The sequence below is a fragment of the Netta rufina genome (assembly GCF_964035555.1).
Source record: "Netta rufina genome assembly, chromosome: 29".
Classification (NCBI taxonomy): domain Eukaryota; kingdom Metazoa; phylum Chordata; class Aves; order Anseriformes; family Anatidae; genus Netta; species Netta rufina.
The window spans coordinates 2853971-2875048 of record NC_140153.1 but is presented as its reverse complement, the minus strand read 5'-3'; the positions used below and the strand labels follow the sequence as shown (position 1 = coordinate 2875048).

Below are 21078 nucleotides of genomic sequence, written 5' to 3'. Positions count from 1 at the left end.
GCCTCTGCTGCCGTGACGCCAGCTCGGAACTATGCGGCGTCGCGCTGCTCGCCCCTCGCGACGAGGAGAAGCCTACGTCCGAGGCGAACACTGGCATCTTTCAGGCCTCAGAGTTGCAGTTTTCCTCACAATTTGCCGTCTTGCTAGCCAGATAAAACCAGACCGGGTGTTTCGGCGAGCTGACCTTTCCTCTCCCTCAGCCCAAACACCAGCACCCGTAACCTCCGTGCTCCTTTCATACCCCACAATCTCTCTCTGAGGGCCATAAAGATAAGGAATCAGCTAAAAGCTCAGCTCTGCTCACACGGAGCCCACGTGGCGCACGTTCACCTAACTTTCTATTCTCCTTTTTCTTCAGAAAAGTGCAGCTTTTCAATGCTTTGTCCAGCCAACCCCCAAGCAGGCAACCAGCAGCACCTTCGGCAGGTCTGCGGGCTGCGGCTCCTCATCTTCAGCACGGCGTCCCCTGAGGCAGAGCCAAAATATTCAGATTCTGCCCCAAACAGGTGACAGGCCAGGCCTGAATGGACAGGTGATGTTGGAGGCTGCCATAACCTGGAGGGAAGGAAGCGCTGTCCCAAAACTGGCTCCTTTTTGAGGCTGTGAACATCTCCAAGAGCCTCTTCCCAACATCACCTGCCACGGGATGCTGCACGTGGGCATGCAATAACGTTAGGAAACCCAAACCTCTGGGAATTCACACATTTTTAGAGCAGCCTGGCATGACGTTGGACTCACCGAAGGGCCATCGCCAGCCCCCTCGCTTCAGCGGCGTCCCCTTTCCAGCAATTCTCCGAGTGCCCCCGCAGACAGAAACAGCTTAATCAGGACGAGTGCAAAACACCTACCCCACAGGGATGTCACAATATTGCGTTAGCTAATGCTTGTAAAATGCTATAAAAAGCTTAATTAAGCCTCGCCCTTATGAGACACTGGAAGGACTCTCAGGCTTGTTGCGCAGGCAGCAGCCAGCACCGCGCAGCACGGTCATGAGCCCAGGAAGCGTCTACTTTTCAGAAATAATCTTGGGGAAAAACCCCCAAAAAAGCATTAAGAGCATTCACCTTGCAGTCAGAGGCAAGGATCCCAGTCAGCATTTTAAATGTTCACCTGCAAAAGAGCCCAAGGATCTGATCTAACAAATAACAACCTAACCACGCGCAGGGACGGATCCTGACGTGACCGAGCACCAGCTGCACGACTGAAGAGCCGCCACCGCCACAAGCCTCCCCAACTTCTGCTTCCAAAGCATATAAAAAGCCCTTTACGACCTGCTTACATGAGGGCAAAGCGTGTGCGTTCAGTGCTGCCACAATAACTGCTCGCAGGGAGCAGATAAGGCAGGAGCTGGCGAGGCGCTGAGCGCCCCGTGCTGCCACCCTACACGGACGCTCGCTGTGCCCGTAATGTCACCATCCTCCACTCGGGGACCACTTCTAACCAAAGCAGGGGAAAGGAGAGCTCCCAGCAGGATCCTCCAGGAGGATCTCCAGAAATCACAGCCTCTGGCACCAGGACCAAGAGTCCTTCATCTGGACAGACGGGTGCAGGCTGAGCTTCTGCCCCGAGCCTGCCACGAATGCTGCGGTGCGAAGTTCCTCTGTGCAGGCAAGCTCCCAAAGAGGCCCGGGTTTAGGAACAGCAGAATTAGTCGCTCGCATCTCTGAAGACCGTATTCGGAAGTGTATTAATTCAGTTTCAATGGGGTTTGGGCTTGTTTTAAAAGATTGGCATTATATTGTGCTCTCTTGTTTGCTCATGCCATTCTTATTGCGCTGGGCTTCAGCAGCGCAGACTCAAAACAAAGCTAAAAGGCTATTACCAAATTATCCCCCCAAACATGAGCTGTTTCTAAAATGCCAAAGCCGCAGGGTGTTGCTTAAATCAACAAAAGGAAGGAAAAGAGAAGAGGAAAGGTTAGCAAACCACCCAGCACCCCTCCTGGTACGCGTGGGTACTTCAGGCCGCCGCACCGAGATCCCCCATCGGGCTCGGAGGCGTTTCACAGAACTGCCAGCGAATGGTTTCAGCCTGATTCACTGTTTTTTCATTGTCCTGTCCAGAAAGGATGACTGAGTTCATTGCTACTGGAAATATTTCACCCTGTTTTGCTGTCGTGTCTGAACACGCCGTCATACTTCACAAGCATGGGTCCTCTACCAGCCTCGGAAGGGAACGAGCCGCCAGCGTTAGCTCATGCCAGAGATGATTCCTGCATGAGAAAACCTTCTCCCCCCAGCCAAGACCAGAGGTTTCATCCCCGCAACCTCCAGAGAGGATTAAATCTCCCCGGCACCTCACAGTGACGCACTGAGCGCTTCCAGAAACTGTTCCCAGGGCTCTGCTTGGCACCGAACCACCCCGGGCAGGACCCGCCAGCCGCTTTATCAGCTCTGTGCAAACACAGAAGGGAGGGAAGCACGGGGACACAAACTTACACCTGGACACAGCTCTGCTGCTAAAAACCTCCCGAATTGCAGACATTTAGGAGCCGTCGTAACTCGACTTGCCTGGGCAATAGCTCTGCCCTGTTCCTTGAAGGCCAATCTTACCGAGACCAGCAGCATGAAATCGTCAGTCCCAGCACAAAAGCGGGGTGAATAGAAGCAGAAATGGAGCAGTATTTATTTTTTAGCCGGTCTCACCACGCTGCCCGTCAGGCTGATGCTGAGGGAGGGGTCGGAGGGTGGCAAACCCACGAGCCCCAGCTCCCGAGGTCCAAACCCGACCACCAGCACGGGAGAGGGCTCTCGGAGGTGCCTCACGTATGTCTGGGTCCTAAAATAAAACGAAAGTAAGAAAAAGGTGTCTGCCTTCAGGGCTTGGGCGTCCGTTTCCCGTTCACCCAAGGCAGCAGGACACAGCAACCAAAACCACGTAAGGAAACTCCACGGCTTCAGCCCAAGCAAAACGCTTCCTTCTGCGTGAAAGGACACTTCGCTTTGCCTTTCACTTTTAAACTCCGGCTTTTAAGTCAACATCTTGAAAGGTATTAGCCACCAAAGATTTGAATTCCTCCTCTGCACTGCCAGCATTTTGATTTTAAGCCGGATTGGGGTTGGACGGGCGCGTTTCCCGGGCTGGGTGCTGAAAGCTGTTTCCTTACGATTGGGGATGCCAACGGCGAGCACGCGGGGTCGCAGGGAGCCTCTGAGTCACCGAACGTCAGCTAACGAGGAGCAGAACGAAGAACAGCGAGGCCGTGGGCTACGTGGGGGCGAACAAGACCACAACAAAGGCTTTGGGAAGCAGAATTTGCCCGATCCATGGCTAGGCTCACATCACTGATCGCTTTAATTTGCGAGGCACGGGTAGAAGCCTCGCACCGGGACACTCCGCGCTCTGCTAGCTCCCCACCTACAGACGGCACCGAGATTTTCTCACGTTACCTCTGGGCTGCTCCGTGCTCCTTTGCAGCAAGGTCTCGCCGTGCTCCTGCCCCCTCGCCGCGCACCGGGACCCAGCGGAGCGAGGCAGAGATTACGCCGAGCGGCCGTGAGTCACACGCGGCTCGGCGCCGTAATGAGCTTGATCCTCAAACAGGATTTCTTGCTCGGTCACCACACCCATAGAAACAGAGAGTGAAAGCTGGGCAGCCACCGCCGGGATGCCTCCACCTAACTCTGGGACGAGGAGGCAGCAAACCTCGGAGCGGGGCCCTCCAGAGCACTCGGGGACCTTTGCTGAGAGCCAACGCACGGCTCTTTTGGTTTTTAACAACCACACGAGCAAAAAAAAGCCCTCACCGCGCACCTGAGGTGTTTTCAAAGCTGGCTCAAGTCCCGTAAAAGCTAAAAAATCACAAGGAAACAGATTTTTTCTGGATCTCTACGCTGCAGAAGGTGCTGCAGAGCTATCGCTGCCGGCTCAGGACCCGAAGCCCAGCAGCAGCTCGCTGCCACGATGCCCCGGGAGGAATCCCCCAGCTGCTGCTCTCCTGCCCTGCAGGGCTCCCCCGCGAGGTCCCAGCAGCCGAAGCGAGCAGCAGACCTCGATGCGAAGCTGATGTTGCTTGTTGCTCCTAAATTCAAAAAAAACGACCCCAAAAGCAGCGCCGAAGGGCGCTTACCTGCAAAGCAGAGCTTGCCCGCGTGGCCCTGCCTCGCGCCCGACGAAAGCTTCGCGATGCAACCCAGAGATGCAGCGCCCCGAGCAGCCCCCCGGCCGCGCTGCCCGAGCCCTGCTCTTGACTTAATAAGCCTTATCAGGAGAGCTCCTCCAAAATAAGCTCCTCGCGTGGCTCCGCTCCAAATGAGCTGGACGGGAAGCGCGTGGGCCTCGAGGGAGGCTCCTCGCTGCTGCCTCCTGCCCCCAGGTCCCTGAGGAGCCCCCGCTGCGACTCGGGTCACCCCACGCACAGCGGGGTGCCCGAATGCGGTGCGAGGAGCCCCCTTTACGACTTTTCTCGTGGTCGCTCAGCTCCGAGAAGAGATCCTGCAGCCCGCACGGCACCACCAAGGCGAAACTCCAAGGGGCTGATTGTCACCGAGCCCCTGACAGCAGCAAAAGAATTAATTATTCCCGGTGCCAAGGCAGGTGTGGGGTCACGGGCATGAGAGGGACCCACCCCACGAGGCAAAGTTAAGACAAAAATGTTTGTTCCTAAATAGAAGAGATGGGCGGGCTGAGGACGGGGCGCTGAGCTCGTGGGGCTACGGCGCTTCGTGCTGGGTGCAAAAGGCTTCGAAACGGGATTTTTGCAACAAAAAAAACCTCCACGGGACCTCCACAACGGGGAGCAGCTTTCCCAAAACGCTGCCCCTCCAGAAGGCCAGGGCGCAGGAGAGGCAGCAGCGAGGGGAGGGTCGCCTTTTGTAAACTTTCTCCAGGATCCCTGCGACGGTTTTCGCGCGCACGGCTTCCCTGAAGAGCACGCCCCGTCCTATTTCCACGGGCTGCAGCCACCTGCTCGCCTTTGCTCTAAATTCAGCTGCGCTAATTTCGACTTCCAGCCGATTCTCCAGCTCGGATTGAAACCCGTGCCCGCAGCAGCACGGGAACAGAGCCGCAAAGCCAGGGAAAAGCCGGCTTCAAAGGCAGGCGGAGCAGCCCCGCTGCCCCCCTGCCCCACCGGGCGCTGTTCTTCAGCAACCCCTCTTCCCCGAGGCTTTTTCAGGAGAAATCCTAAAGCCAAATGTTTTGCTCCCTCCTCCGAGCCTCCGCTGAAGCCTTGGTGGAAATTTCACCCGGAGAGGCCGGCGGAGACATCGGCGGGGCTCGCGGGAGCGGGGCGAGAGCCAGGAGGACGGCGAACTCCTGGCACCAGGACACAAAATTGAGGCTCTAGGAGGATTTCGGCCCAATTTTTGCAAGGATTTGGGCACACAGCTCCTCGCCGCCTCCCCCCGCGATCCCTCAGCTTCTGCAGCAGGCAATAAAAAACCCACAACGTGCGCTCGTGTGTTTTAAACACCAAATTTCCCCAAAGAGCAGCTCCGCCAGTGCATTTTCCATCACCAACACCCCTCTCATCTCCCGAGCGAGGAGCTTTTTCCTCGCTGTGCTGTGGGGACGACTCGCGAGGGGCAGAGAGGAGCCGGCTGCCCGCGCTCCCGTCCCAACTTTGACGCTGCGCCTCACCCTGCCAACTGCTTCCCTCGCACCCACTTGAAATGTCAGCTTTTGTTAAGCTGAAACCCTTAACTCCGAGCCTGGCCTTACAATTAGCACCACAAGGCGTTTTTTTTTTTATTTTTTTGGTCTCGTTGCCTTTTTTTTTTTTTCCTCCTCCAAAGCAGCACACAAAAGTTTTCACACCCCGAGCGCCGCCGCTGCTCCAGGGGGCACCGAGAACGGCGAGGCAGAAAACAAACCCCGGCTCCTAAAAGGGAGAAATTCGACTTCAGCAGCAACCCGATGTCAATGATCCCAGCCACCAAGTTTTTCAAGCTTTCACTCCTCCTGCTCTGCCACTTATAGGGCAGCAGCTTGATTTGTGCTCGGCCCCGCGACTCCAAGCTGCAAACCGTGCTCCGAGCGGGACGTGCGGCATCCGAGCAGGGCCACAGCTCCCGACGGTGCCCAGGGAGCTCAGCACCCAAAAACCAGCCCAGAAAGCAGCCGACAGCTTTGCCACAGCTCCAAACCCTCGGCAGGAGCAGGAGGACCCGCAGGGTTCGCTCCGGTTTGAGCACAACCGCGGCGCTTCGAAGCCACGTGGATTTCCAGAGCGCTAATCCCCCCCCCAGCTCTGGGCGACGCCAGAGGAAAGCGAGGAGATTTTGACACAAAATCGCTGCGGGTGAGGGAATTTGAACAGCCCAGCACCACGCTGCACCCCCCTCCACCTCCGTCCCGTGTATTTTGGGCGTGTAAAGGCCCTGCCCGGTTGTCTCGCAGCCGGTTATTTGGGCGGCCGCGCGCTTTGTGCCCGCTTTTGGCCACACGCTTTTGGCTCTGGCACCGTAAGCGGCGCGGCCAGGCCGGGCTTCGTCCTCCCCAGGGCGCTGCTCGAGCCTGAATTATTCAGGTCCAGCTCCGCAACGCCAGGAGACACGGACACAGACACGGATACGGACACGGATACCTGCACGGATACCTGCACGTCGGGGGAGAGGCACCTGAGCGGAGGAGAGGCTGCTCGAGGGATCCTCGTGGGGAAGAACGGGGCTGGGGGCTCCTCATGGGGAGAAACAGGGCTGGGGGGGCTCAGGGGGATGAATGGGGATAGGGGGATCCTGGGGGGCACCTCACGGGGATGGGGGCACCTCATGGAGAGGAACAGGGACAGGGGGGGGTCTCAGGGGGATGAATGGGGACAGGGGGATCCTGGGGGACACCTCACGGGGATGGGGGCTCCTCAGGGAGAGGAACAGGGACACGGGAGTCCTCGAGGGGATGAATGGGGCCAGAGGGGTCCTGGGGAGGCTCCTCACGGGGATGGGGGCACCTCAGGGGCTCCTCAGGGAGATGGGGGCTCCTCGGGGGCTCCTCATGGGGAGAAACAGGGACGGGGGGGGCTCAGGGGGATGAATGGGGACAGGGGGGTGCTGGGGGGCTCCTCATGGGGATGGGGGCTCCTCATGGAGAGGAACAGGGACACGGGAGTCCTCGAGGGGATGAATGGGGACAGGAGGGTCCTGGGGGGCTCCTCAAGGGGTCAAATGAGGAAAAGGGTATCCTCGGGGGGGGGAAGAAGAGAGATGGGGGCTCCTTATGGGGCTGAAGAGGAATGGGGGGTTCATCGGGGGGCAAACAGGGACAGGGGCACCCTGGGGGGGCTCCTCGGTGACGGGGGGGTGTCCTCAAGAGCACCTCAGGGGGAAAAACGGGGACAGGGGGATCCTCGGGGGGACAAATGGGGATGGGGGGGACCCCTGGGGGGCTCCTCAAGGGGATGGGGGCGCCTCGGGGCGTGCCCCAGGGGGACAAACGGGGCCGGGGGGGGACAAACGGGGCCGGGGGGGGACAAACGGGGACAGGGGGCTCCTTGGGGGGCTCCCCACGGGGACAACCGGGGCCGAGGGCACCCTCACGGGGCCGAACCGGGCCGGGGGATGTCCGGGGGGGGCTCCTCGGGGGGCTCCTAACGGGACCCCACGGCCCCGGGGCGCGGCCGCGCACGGGGCCCGGCGACGGCAGCGAGGCCCCCACGGGGCCGTGTCCGGGACCCTCCCGGAGCCGGGGCTGCCCGGGGGGAGCCCGGGGGGAGCCCGGAGAGGGGCGGCCGGGCCTCACCGGGGATCTCGGGGCCCCTCCCGGAGCCTCCGGTACCGGGCACCGGGCACGGCCCCGGCCTCACCGGGACCCCCCGGGCCCGGCAGTTGGGGGCCCAAAGGGCAGCGCGGACCCCGCCGGGCCCAACCCCAACCCCGACCCCGGCTCCACCGGGAACCGGCGGCGGGGCCCCGGTACCGGGCACCCCCCCCCCCCCCCCCAACCCCTACGGCCCGGTGGGACCCAGCCGAGCCCTTGGAGCGCCCCAAGCCGCTGGGATCGTTACCTGCGAGCGGCTCCATGCCGCACCCGGGGCCGCTGCCGCCGCCGAGGCCGAGGCCGCGCTCCCGGAGGAAGCGGAGGGGACCGGGACCGGGACCGGGAGGGGGGGGGGGGGGGGGCGGCGGAGGGGGGCGGAACGCCTTGCACCGCCCCCGTGCCCGCCCGGAACGGTGACGCCGCCCCCGCGGCCGCCCGGAGCGCTTTCGCGGGAGCACGCGGCCTCCTCTGCCCCGCCCCCCTACCCCCCCCCGCTCTGGGCAGAGCCAATGGCGGCGCGGGTGAGGCCCCGCCCCGGCGGCGGCGCGTGGCGCATGCGCGGGGTGGGAGGAGGGGAGGGAGGGGGAGGGAGGGGCGGGGCTTCTGAGCAGGGGGCGGGGCCTGGGGGCGGGGCCTCTCTATAGGGCCGGGATGGGGGCTTAGGGGGGTGTGAGTGGGGTCTGCGCCCCTGTAGGGGGCCCTTATAGGGCCTTTATGGGGTCTGCGCCCTTGTATGGGGGCTTAATGGGGCCTTTATGGGGACTTTATGGGGTCTGAGCTCCTCTATGGGGCCTGTATGGGGCTGCAATGGGGTCTGCACACCTGTGTGGGGCCTTTATGGGGCCTCAGTGGGGTCTGTACCTCTTTATGGGGCCTTTATGGGGTCTGTATGGGGTCTGCACCCCTGTATGGGGCCTTTATGGGGCCTCAATGGGGTCTGCACCTCTTTATGGGGCCTTTATGGGGTCTGTATGGGGTCTGCACCCCTTGTATGGGGCCTCAGTGGGGTCTGCACCCTTGTAAGGGGCCTTTATGGGGTCTTCATTGGGCTTTTATGGGGTCTGGACTCCTGTATGAGGCCTTTATGGGGCCTCAATGGGGTCTGCATACCTGTACAAGGCCTTAATGGGACCTTAATGGGGTCTGGGCTCCTCTATGGGGCCTTTATAGGATCTTTATGGGGTCTGCACCCCTGTATGGGGCCTGCATGAGGCCTGGGCCCCTCTATGGGGTTTCTGTGGGGTCTGTGGCCCTCTATAGGGCCTGTAACCCTGTGTGGGGTCTTAATAGGATCTGGACCCTGTTACGGGCGTTGTGTGACGTCTGTACCTGTTACGGGCCCTTAATGGGACCCGCACCCCTCTATGGGATCTGAGCCGCTGTGTGGGGTCTGTGCAGGGCCTGTACCCTTTATGGGATCTACATGGGGCCCGCACACCTTACACAGCAGCACCCCGGCCACCTGGCGGGACCCGACTGACCCCGAGGCCTCTTCACAGGAGGGAAAAAAAACCCTCGGGACGCTCCCCCGGCAGCGGGGCCGGCGGTGCCGGGTCCAGGGCGATCCCCCCTACGGCCCCGAGCGGCGCGGGGCCGTCACGCGCTGCTCCGGCCGCTCAACGGCCGCCTTTGTTCCCCGCTCGCCCTCGCCCTGTTTGTGCCTCGCACAATAGGATTGTTTACGGGGCCGGGGCGCAGAAAAACCCGGCGAAGAAAGAACCGTCTGTGCCGCGGGGTCCCGGCCTCGGGAGAGGCTTTTTTGGGGGTTTTTCACCCCCCTCAGCGCAGCGTTGGGTCAGAGGAGGGATGGTGCTGAGCGCCCGCGAGGTCCGGGCTTGGTGCCCCCGTCCTCCCTCGTCAGGGGTCAGCGGGGTGTGAAATAAAGCTAAAATCTCGCCTCTTTGCTGCCTGGCCTAATTTCAACCTTTTCCTGTCGCCACAACCGGGCGTTGTTGTGGGGTTTGTGAGGGACGGGGTGCACGAGGGTGTCCCCCATGGGCAGAGCGCGTTGGGGCCGCGTTGGTGCCCATGGGGTACAGACGCGGTGTGGGGCAGCTCCTCTCCGTCATACCGGGGCCGAGCAGAGCCCTAGAGTCCAAACCTGACAAAAAACCCTCTTGTGGTGTCTCAAACCACCTCCGTGTCCCCATTCAGAGCCCTGCTCACGCAGCCGACCCCACCGGGCTGCCGGCGAAACCTCGGGGTTGGCCCCCGAGCGGCTCCTCTCTCACCCCATGACCCCAAACGACAGCGCCCGAACGGCTCCTTTGGGGTTTTCCAGCCCCGTCCCGGGGTCCTGCTGGATGTCCCACAACCGTCCCGTTGGTGGATGTTCCTCCAGGCTACGCTTGGCCCCTCGGTGGGGAACGGGGCTTGGTACGGGGACACGGTGCCGAGGGGCGCCCGGCCAAGTGCCGAATGCCTTTGGGGCCCCAGGGTGCTAACACAACCTGCCCCAATTCTACCCCTCCAGGGAGGCAGGGAGCACCCCAGGGGGAGGGATGAGGCGGGTTGGGTGTGGGATCAGCTGAACCCGCTGCTACGGGACCACGGGGACGTCGCGAGCAGGGGGAACAAACTCAAAACACCGGGCCCCAAAACACCGGGACAGCCCCGTAGGGACCCAAGGCCCTGCTGCAGGCCATGTGGGATCTCCCCCTTCTACCTCAGCCCCGATCCGGTCCCTCTAACCCTCCGGAATCTGTTTCTGGATTGGATTTTTTTCCCTTTTTTAACATTTTTTATCCCCCTTGGATGAAAGCTGCCTCAGAACTTCCTAGCTGGAAACCTCGCAGCGGCGGCGGGCTCCTGCGCAAGTTGCTCCGCAGATGCCAGCCCAATAATAGCGCTTTGCACTTCTAAAGAGCCTTTCATCTGCGGATTTCTGAGGACTTCACATATGGTAATGCCTTAACCCTTCCGCCAGGCCCCGGTTTTATTCCATTCACTTCACAGACGTGGGAGGCAGCCCTCGGCTCGGGGAGGTTAATGGACTCGTCTGCGTTCCCAGCGTGTCAGCTGCGAGGCTGGCGAAGGAGAGCAGCGTTCCCCGCATCCAGCCCTAATTGGCAACGGCGGAAAGTGAAAAAAAAAAAAAAAACCTCGGATTTTTCCAAGCCTGGGCAGCCCGCTGCCAGCTGCTGCTGCCGAACTGCACGGCCCGAGCATCGCCCCCCGCGTTCATCCTCCCGGGAGCAGGAGCAAGGAGCGGGGCGCAGGGGGAGAAGATGCAAGCGCCAACGTCAGGAGAGGGAATTGAGGAGGAAAACATCAAACGCCTGAGCTGAAAAACCCTGTTCTCACTCAGTTGCTTTGTGAGGAAAGCGGTTGGGTTGTTTCGGCTGGCTCGGTGTCAGAAATCGTGTGAGAGAAAGAAGAGGACACGGGAAAAATGTTGGGGTGAGGCAGCGCTGGGCAGAGCCAGAGGTGGAGCTCCAGGGGAAACCCACATCTGGCTCTGCTGCCATAGGCGTGCCCCGGGGTCTGAACTTTCCTTTGGAAAACCCCAAATCGCAAGGACAAAAATCTGAGAGAGCTCCGGGCCTGGTGCAACACCCTCGGCACACCCCTGTGACAGCTGGGGCGGGCCGTCTGGGTTTGAATGCCTCGGAAATTAAAATCACATCCTAAAACTGATTCAAAACTGCTTAAGGCAGAGGCGAACTCGAGCCCCGAGCCACATTTATCTCGCTCTATCACTTGTGCCCCTTCCACGGAGAACAGGGAGGTTAAATGCCCGCCTGCCTGAGGCTTGGTGGCACGGACTTGGTCTCCAAACTCTGCCCCAGCGCCCCTCATCTCCCCAAAACTCCTCCACCTCGTCTGGAGCTTCGGGCGTTGGTGGTGGGCACAAGGAACGGCCAAACCCCACGGGGGAGATGCCAGACAACAGCACGGACCCCCCCTGTTCCTACAGCACAACCTAACAGCAGGACACGGCAGCACCTCTCCGCCGAGGATGCGGAAAAGATTAAAGCACAGCCGTGGCTGAGCGCGGCGCCTCGCCGGGATTTGCCAGGGGACAGCAGGATAAAGCAGAAGAGTGCCATAAAGAGGATAAGGGGTTGGAGGCGGCGAGGATAAGGACGGGAACAGATGGCGAGCGCTGCCAAGACACCGGCAAAGGGAGGCGAGGCACCTGCGAGAGCGGGGCTGCCGCTGCCGGGGTTCGTGCCGGCGCCGTTTCGCCTCCTCCTGGACCCAACCACTGAGCTCTGGACCCGTTTGTGAAGAGGATTCTTAAAGGCCTGAGCTCGCAGGGTGATGAAGGAGCTTTCCTTACCTTAAAACCCACTGATTTTTTTTCCAAAAAGCTGCTGGAGTGGCCAATTAACTCAACGTCGCCGATGCGTGGTTGCGGATTCCAAAAGCTGGTTGGGGAGGTTCAGGACCCAAAAGGACCTCTGCTTGTTTACTCCCTTCCCCCATTCCCCCCCCCTCCATCGCTGTTAAAAGGAGAAGTACAATAAGATTATGAAAAAATAATGAGGTGCAGTAAAGCATTGCCCATAATGAAGTGTGCTCAGTTTCCAGGGCCAACAGGAAACCACAAGACTTACTGTAGGCCAGCTCAATAGATGCAGAAATTGTTCCCAAGGCAGTTAAATGGAGTTGCTTGTACTTACTAATGAGAGATAATTGAGGAGGAAGAAAGCCATGCCTCCTCGTGGGGCGATGACTTTTTCTTTTTGCTCGGAAGAGCAGAGGGTTAAACAGCAGCCGACGCGTAAAGCCAGCAGGAAAACAAATTTTGAAAACAGTTTGGGCTTCGGAGGCCTGAAGCTTTTCAAAAACAGAGCCTCATCCAAACCCTGTTTTATTTGCCGAGAGCTTCTTCTTGCAGCATGTTTCCTCAGGAGACCCAAGCGCTACAGCAGGAGACGTCTCAGACCCGAGCATCGCTCCCCGGGTAAGGGGCTGACCCAGAGAAGGGCCCCGAGGCTCTCCCAAGCCACCAGAAACCAGCCCCGGAGCCAGGCCTGGGGCTGCCGTGCCGCGAGCTACGCAGCCTCTCTTGCACATGGGAGAGGGAGAAAGAAAATTATTTCATACCGATGAAAACCAGGGGAAGAAAAACGCGACGAGACACGCGGGCACAATCGCTTCCGAGCACCTATGCCATTTTTCCAAGTCTGCAAGAATTCCAGCTCCGCTCTGCTGGCAGCGGTTAAGCTTTGCCAGCGATCTGCTTTTCCTCTCCTGTGCCTGATGTTATTTTTTACCCTTTTATTGACGCGATAGGAAAATAACGTTGCTGAAGACATTAATTTACGGGCACAAAGCCTGAGTTCTTGAGCTGTGCTCGCTGCGGACTGACCCGGTCCCGGTGTCGGCAGTGACAAAGCCTCCGGGCTGGGAGCAAGGGGACTCGAGAGAGATGCTCGTGGCACTTCTCTGGCTAAAAGGCTGCTGCCTTGAGGTGTTCAGGGCCTTTAAAGAGATGAGCATTGAAGCTCCATGCAGTGTAAGGCCCTGGCAGAGAGGTTACCTCGGCAGGAACACGCGGCATGAGCGGAGAGCAGACCCTGCCGGGCACCAAAACACAAAAGGCAGGAGCTATTCCACGGCGTTGTTTGACTCGGGATGGTTTCAGCTCTCCCTGAGGCTGCCTGTTTTTCAGCACGAGCCTCCAGGATTTCACGCAGGCGCTCGTGTCCAGCCAGACGGCTGATCTGAGCGGTTACGTGCACGAAACCGCGCCTCTGGTTTGGAGTGAGAAGGAAGAAGGAAGGCACAGCCCAAGCCAGTGATGTTGCTGGTCAGACACGTGGCTCAAACAGAAAATAGCGGGATAAAACATGGACTACGAGCTATGCAAAGCACAAGTCTGCAGTTTCTCCAAACTCAAGGTATTCTGCCTAAACCAGCCCCCAGTTTTTGCTGTTTCACATCCCTACGGAGCGATTCCTCCGATTAGCTACCCTGAAATCCTTTAGGTAGCGGGGACAGCTACTCGGATTTGGCGGAAGAGCCAGTCTTATCTGCCACAGCACAGGCGGTGATTCCTTTTTTCCTACATGAAGAAAGGAGCAGCACTGCTTTCACGATGTGTGACACCGGCGCGGGGATCAGAGGCTGCAGAGAGGAGGACGACCGTGACACGGCAGCGCGTGACGTCCCAGCCACCACAGCAGACCCTGGCCTACTTCCCCTTGGAAACGAGAAAAGGAAAACCTTCTCCTTTTTAATTAATCGAGATAAAAATGGTTCTCTTAAAATAGGCACCCCCGTAATCCTGGGACAATCCTATTGACTAAACTGAGGCACCCAAACCTGTCCCGGGTCTGTTACGCTGTTTAAATAGTAATTGGACTAGAATAATCATTAATGAGATAAGCAGAACTTTATTTGCATAGCTATTTGAATAAATTCTTAAGTAAGAGTTAAGTTAAAACCGATGTCAAACATTTTGTTGGCCTGCAACAATTCATGTTGACATTAAACCACGCTTCCACAATCCGAAGTCATCCTGCGGGAGAGGAAAATAAAAAAAAATAAAAACAAGTTCGCTTTAAACATCTTTTCTGCAAATAAAGCTTAAACACCTTAAAAGCGAGATGGACATATTCACTCTCAGTAGCTGATAAAATAATCACGGGAACCATTTTTACCGTGGAATATTTCTTTTGTTAGCGGCAGGAAGTTTTGCCACCCCCATTATTTGCTCATCTATTGCTCAAAGCTCAGGCGTGGCAGGGGGAAAACAAAAAGAGATCAAAAATGAGCAGCGCCTGAGCACAATTTGCTGCATCCACATGAAGCCAAGATGTCTGCATTACTTGGGCCGGCGACTCTCCAACCATCTGGCCAAGTTTAGAAGGCAAATAAAGAGAGGTAAAACAGGTAAAATCTGCATCAAGAGACCCACTTTGTCTTTTGAAATAAATTAACTGGATGAATTAACCAAAGCTCTGTGTTGCTAGCTTAGCGTGCCTCTAATTTTGCTCACTATTACTGCCTGGTTGTCCTTTGCAAGAAGCTGCTGGGATCTTCAAATTATTTTCTACGTCTGATTCAGGGAAACCTGGGGGAGCTCAGTGCCAGCCCAGCTGCTTGGCTTTGCCCTACAGCAGAACAAACAGTCCCTGACTCAGAGGGATTTTGAGAAGACGTTTCAAACGCAATCCCTCTGCTGGCAATTTAAAGCCAGGCTCCAGCAGCGTAAGGCAATTTGGGTATTTTTCTATGGCTGGATGTCTCGCGAGCATCAGACTTTCTTTTCAGATGGGTCTGATGCTACCTGAATATGTCCAAAAATCGGTACCTGATGTCTCGACGTCGACACTCAGCACTGGAACGGAGCTGCTGTTACAGTTTTTGATGTAACGAGAGGTTTCGACAATAAAAATAGAGCTTGGTGTATTTCTGTACGTACTTTACATGTTGAACGTGAACATAATTTACAGCCCACAGAGCAGATTTTTCAACCAAACCCACTGCATTCACTCTGTAATACGTTACCTTCAGCTTTCTTCACCTGTCTGAGTTGCAACAGTCCTGCAATGAAAGAATATTCCACCCCCAGTAATTACACAAATTTTGAATTCTTAGAGTAAAATATTAATGTTAAAATAACGACATAATTCTCACATTATATTTTTGATTTCTTAATTCATTAAGTCAAATCTATCACTAAAGAAAATGGCAAAAGCATAAAAAAAGGCATTTGTATTCCTCTAAGGCCAATTAAGGGATGTGCTTAAGGAGGAGACAACACTCTCGGCTTATTTAGTTGAAAGAAAAATCATCGCTGACATCGTCACAAAAGCATTTCCAAGGAAACCGGACAAATAATTAAATGATAAGTACTTCCCAGACACCGAATCATTTAAAATCTAAACAAGGCCAGAAAACAATAGGATGCAATTAAATACCGACGCTTTCAGTTTGCAGCTAAAACACCAAAATCTTTCTTTTTTTTTTTGGACAAAGCATCGTAGGGACGTGGACTACCTGCTCTAAGCACTCTGCAGGATGCGACCCTGAGCATTTCCAACAGCAAAATTAAATTTAAAACGGGACCTCAGGTCGTAATTAAGTGCATGCTTAGCAGGCAACATGCAAGGAGCTCACCTGACGAAGAAAAGGGGAGTTGCTTAATTGGAAGCGAAAGGCAGGGTTTAGTCCTTTATCCATTTTGCTATAAATAGGGAGGTGACAGTTCGGGCTCTGTTTTGTTTAGCTCTGTTTTAGCTCCAGCACTCTGGAAATAGCACCTAATCCCAGCTGCTGTTCTTGTGAGATTAACGGGACCAGAGGCTGTTCCAGGTGCTCCAACGTTACCGAACCTGAACTGGCGTGATTAAAAAGGAGCATTACCTAATTCTCAGCAGAACTAGGTAACTTCCTTGTCCTTTGAGCCTGGAAGCACACTTTTTGGACTTACCGAGCTCTCCCACCCTGCATAGCCGTCAGCACCAGAGCACAGACAGCTCTGAAAGCCCGTGGCAGAGGGCGTGCAGTGCTGAAATGCTTCTGTCTTACAGAGCGAGCTGCTCGCCTGGGTTTGAAATCAGCCTCGCAGCAAATGCATGAAGCTACTTTAACAGGAATTGGAGAAAAAACGTGCAATTTTGGGCAGAAGGAGGAGAAGGGCTAGTGCTGGGAGAGGGAGAGATGGGAACCAGGGGAAAAGAAGAAAGGGGCTGACAAAACTTCTGAAAATACATGATTTGCAGAAGTGTCTGAGTGGTTGACACGAAGGGAAAAAAGGCTCTGATGCCATCTTTAGGTGTCCCAAATAAAAACCTACAGTGTCAAAACTTTCCCACCACCTGGCTTTCACGAGCAGGTTCCTTTTTTCCCGACCTCTCTCTTTGGCAAGACAGATTTCACTACAGGACCTAGCAATTTTAAAGGCAGGTGAGTCATGTCCCAAGAGATGTAGGGCTTATGACCAAGAAGATGCTGAGTTTTGTAGGGCCAGGACAGCGCCACGGCAGCCCCGCTCCAGCCCCTCTTTCCCAGCCCTTACCTCTCCTCCGCTCCGCAGGCGCCCTCTGTCTGAGTGCTGCAGGAATTCAAGCACAATCAAAATCATTTCAAAACGCCCTGATCTTCCGTAGTTTTCTCCAGCAGTTGCATTTTGGGGCTATTTATGCTTAATTAGTTATTTAATCTAAGCTGCTGCCAGCTCCCACTTAAACTCCAGGGCTTTAATTAAAGCTGATAGCGAAATAATACTGAAATAGGGTGTCAGTGCTTTTCTATTTTTTTTACAGAACAAAACAAATGACAGAAACATTTTACAACTCCAATCTAAGCGTTTCAAATAAATAAATAAATAAATACATTTATGTAGCCACTAGATTTGTGAAAACACCTTGGAAAGCACCCAAAATTTCTGTGAATCAGCTGGTAGACAGATCACCTTAGGACTCTGAAAAGCAGAGTTGTTCCTCTTACTGATTTACCTAATCAATTCAGATGGAAAAAATAAAGCCATTTTTCAAGTGATGACACAATACACGATCTCCTGTTATTACTTCAAGAGGCATTGGTTAAGCAGACCTTTCCCCTCGCTCACCTCGCATGTTTGGTCTGGTCCCGTGGCGTTCTCTTATCTGCTAGGTTAAAAACAGAGGCACAATCCTTGTAACGTTCCAACTTCCCTGCATGCTTCACATCCCAGATACGACTAGGAATGCCAAATATTTTTCTTATAATTTTGTTTCAGCTGTAACAGCACCAGGAAGGCTCCTAGTACTGCACAAATGTTTTCTCCATCACTTAAGCTCGTGGTGGCTATGAGCAGGTGGGACGTGCACCAACACAGCACGGAGCTGAGCCTCTGAGCACAGCTCTACCAGGGTGACACAGGAAAGGAAAACACTCTCAGCTGTCCTCTCACTGCTTATAGACAACGTACCTGGGCCGTTAAGTTGCTCAGACTCTTCATCCTACACAGGAGAGAGAATTCAGTTTAGAAGCAGTCAGAAAAAAAGCAAGTTTTTGCTTTTTTTTACAAGTCTTAGGAAGCCCACTTTTGGAATTTCATTTGTGCTTCCCATATGCCCCACAAACAAACGTTTCTCTACTGCAGGTAGAGGAGATAGGGGCCAGTTTATAGCTGCTCTTCCTTTGCTCCCTTTTGGGATACAAAGGTTTTGTTGTTGTTTTCTTTAAAACTGTTCCCGACGCTTGCCTCATCTCCACAAAAAAGGGCACAAGCTCCCATCATTTTTACAATTAATGTCTCCAGGGCTTCCTTCCCTTCCTCTGACTATTTTTCATGTCACAGCAGCACAGCTGTATGCTTCAGAGGACCCGTAATCTCATCAGAGCCCTCCCAGAATTTGTCAAGGCACTGACATATTTACCCAGAAGTTGGTGACATTTAAGTAGTTGGAGATCTCGCCAGAAAGTCTCTCGATCTCACTTGGAAAAGAAAGCAAAATGCAAATAGCTGCGTTACTCGCCAGAACCATTCTCAGGTACAAAGCTAATAAAGGCATCAATTTGTCACAGAACTTTAGGCACCAGAAATTGGGAAGATTTATTAATTGCGGGTGAAATTCGCTCTGCCCTTCTCAACCACAAAGCCACATCCGTTTAGCTCAGCTGTAGATCATTTTTAACCCAATGCAAGATAATCCTCATCCTTACTTTTTATATTCTTCTCTCCTTATTGCCCAATCTAGGAAGAAAAAGGAATGACACGTTACTTTTGCTGCCCAAACTAAAAGGTGAAGCTCCCTTTCCCAAACGCAGCAGGAATCACCACCGTTTCCTACCCATGGTGGAACCAGATGGCTCAGAAGGATGGGGACAGGTTATCCCACCCATAGCTTCCTGGATTTTTCTTTCATTTCAGTGCATTTGGCTACAAATGGCTTGTGTGTTTGGCTGCAAGGTGTCACATACAGCAAGGGCTACTCCAAAAGCAGGGTGTGAGGCAGTCAGCCCTCCTGTGCAAACCCCACTGACTTCATTTTCTCCCCCCTTATTTTCCTCTCATGTTTGTGTATTAAAAGATTTTTAATAACAAACGTTTTCTCTTCAGTTCAGTGCCTAATTTATGAAATCTTAAAGATTTGCCTTTTGGGAGATGCTGAGGCACGCCGTGGACAATTTACCTTTTGTTTTATATCGCAGCCTGGAGTTCTGCGGAAGAGAAAACAGAATGGAAGCAGCACTGAGCACAAACACAGAAACATTAACAGTGAAATCTATGTCTAATAAAAAAAAAACAAAGGTGTTAAACTGCTGCGTGTGCAATTGCAAACAGCTGTGCTACAACAAGCTGCCCACCAACACAGAGAAGTAAAACACGTACCGCGTTTTTAAGCTTCCTATTCTCTGTCCTCAAAGCATCAATTTCCTGGACCTGGGATAGGAAACAAACATCGTGTTTTGAGCACTGAGATCAGTATCAGCGTGGTACATCCTTAACGTCAGCTTTCTGTAGGGCTGAACAAGCGTCTTTGACTTTAGAACATCTATAACTGCCTTTTAGTCTTTATGATGCAGGCTGTTCTGGAAAACAACACGAAATCGATGCCAAACCAATATCATTTCTTTAAATTAACTAACATTCTGCTTGCACCGCTTGTGTTTCTGCTGTTGCAATGCTTACGATGTTTCAGATGCAGACAAGAATGCAAAAACACCCAATTCTTCCAGAATTAAGGATGGTTTTTCTCTAAATGCAACACACCCTGCGATGTGCCAGCTCCCTCTCTGCAGAAACGACAGCAGCCATGAGGTGCACAACCTGCACACTGCAGAGGGACGGTATTATGCTCACTAAATCACACTCACACACTTTTATGTGTCTATAAGCCAAACTTCCTCAACTCACTAGACTGCAGAGATTGTCCCTGGACTTGCAAAAGGCACTACAACTGCTTTTTGCCTGCAGGAATTGGGATTTTTAAATTGCACCCCGTTTACTCACTAGAAAGGTAAAAGAGCACAGCTTGCAAGGAGAGAAAAATATTCATTCTTAATGCAGCCAGGAGAAACGCGATGCTTTTGAACAGCTCGGTCACGCTGCTGCATGAGCAAACTTCGTGTCTCGTCCCCGTCCCCAAGCCTCAACAGTCAGCCTGTCACTAATGCGTTGTGACCGTCCCCAAGAGTGCTTTCGGAACTGTTACTCACGGACTGACTGCTGTCTAGAAAGGAGCAGATTTCATGGACAAGCCTCTTCCTCTGGTCTTTATTTTTCCTATAAAATACAACGATTTTCAGCTGTAGCCGCATTTCCGTGATGTATTTGGATGTATATTAAATGTAAATCAGGCAGAACAAAAGATGAGCTGGGAGCGTGAAGGAGTTCCTGCGTGTCAGCTTTTAGGCGAAGGTACTTACAAGATTGGCAAATAGCTTTCATTTTTCAGCAGCACCTGCTCACCGCCTCCTGTATGAAACACGCACGTTGTGTGATTACATTTTTATGAACATCAGAGCCCTTTCCCAAAATTGTCACGCTCGGGAATAAGAACAGCAGCAGAATAAATAGCACAGAGCTAAAGGTTAGCGGAACAGGCACCGGCGCCAGTCATGCCAGGCTTGGTGGATGGCGTTAGGGATAAATTATGGGTCCAAAAGAACTGAGGTGGTTAGTTAATTGCACACAATACCCAGAAGATGTCTCGACACGTCCCTTTTACCTTCCACGTGCTGGAAAATGCCTCGTGGCAGTGCTGCTGGGTACCTACCTCGGCCTTCACACAGCGGCATGGTCAGGAGGAGCCCTAGGAACAGGAGGAGAGCTCGGTTTAGTGCCCAGTCCCTTCCCTTACTGAGGTTGAGTCCCCTTCAGCCCCGTGATGAGGGGGAACGGGGACTCGGTCAGGTGAGGAGGGAAGGGACGGGACCACAGGTGGGTGCGGGACTTTATTCAGGAGCATGGGGGGGATGGGACAGCCCCAGGGCAGGACCCCAACCCCACAGCGGGCTCAGGAATGACGGGACCCCAACCCCACAGTGGGACCCCAACCCCACAGAAGGATCCCAGCCCCACAGTGGGGACCCCAGCCCTACAGGGGGCTCAGGACTGATGGGACTCCAACCCACAGTGGGACCCCAGGCCCACAGAAGGATCCCAGCCCCACAGAGGACCCCCAACCCTACAGGGGGCTCAGGACTGACAGGACCCAGCCCCCCAGAGGACCCCCAACCCCACAGGGGGCTCAGGACTGACAGCATCCAGCCCCACAGTGGGGACCCCAGCCCTACAGGGGGCTTAGGACTGATGGGACCCCAACCCCAGAGTGGGACCCCAGCCCCACAGAAGACCCCCAACCCCACAGGGGGCTCAGGACTGAAGGGACCCCAACCCCACAGTGGGATCCCAACCCACAGTGGGACCCCAGCCCCACAGAGGGCTCGGGACTGACAGGACCCAGCCCCCCAGAGGACCCCCAACCCCACAGGGAG

The 21078-nt window shown here is 54.9% G+C and overlaps 2 protein-coding genes across 7 annotated transcripts in view; both read right to left on the bottom strand.

Moving 5' to 3' along the window:
- The window catches only part of OTUD7B (OTU deubiquitinase 7B), a 32430-nt gene extending 24290 nt beyond the window's left edge, over positions 1-8140 (bottom strand). For both annotated transcript variants that reach the window (XR_014619203.1, XM_084303275.1), the window contains exon 1: positions 7943-8140. The gene's annotated coding sequence lies outside the window, so the exon portion shown is untranslated. The remainder of the gene's footprint in view (positions 1-7942) is intronic.
- A 5894-nt stretch (positions 8141-14034) lies between these two features.
- LOC311219846 (uncharacterized protein) lies at positions 14035-20388 on the bottom strand. 5 transcript variants are annotated; one of them, XM_084303132.1, is made up of 12 exons: positions 20358-20388; positions 20008-20056; positions 19798-19864; positions 18971-19021; positions 18771-18798; positions 18301-18331; positions 18015-18072; positions 17564-17594; positions 17222-17261; positions 16670-16705; positions 15157-15192; positions 14035-14164 (listed from the first exon to the last, which is right to left on the bottom strand). In XM_084303132.1, exons 1-11 carry the CDS (start codon positions 20377-20379, stop codon positions 15159-15161), a joined length of 447 nt encoding a protein of 148 aa, XP_084159258.1. In that variant the 5' UTR covers positions 20380-20388; the 3' UTR covers positions 14035-14164; positions 15157-15158. The 5 variants fall into 5 exon arrangements, with proteins under 5 accessions (XP_084159258.1, XP_084159259.1, XP_084159261.1 ...); XM_084303133.1 differs by having other exon boundaries at positions 17222-17258; XM_084303135.1 differs by lacking the exon at positions 17222-17261.
- Positions 20389-21078: the final 690 nt, after the last annotated feature.

Bases quoted from the DNA above. Each gene is read 5' to 3' on its own strand.
- LOC311219846 (XM_084303132.1), bottom strand. From the start codon at position 20,379: ATGCCGCTGTGTGAAGGCCGAG. The intron at 16,706-17,221 runs GTGAGCGAGGGG...GAATTCCTGCAG, and splicing joins GACCAGACCAAACATGCGAG to CACTCAGACAGAGGGCGCCT. The intron at 15,193-16,669 runs GTAAGGGCTGGG...CTTTCATTGCAG, and splicing joins GCCTGCGGAGCGGAGGAGAG to GACTGTTGCAACTCAGACAG.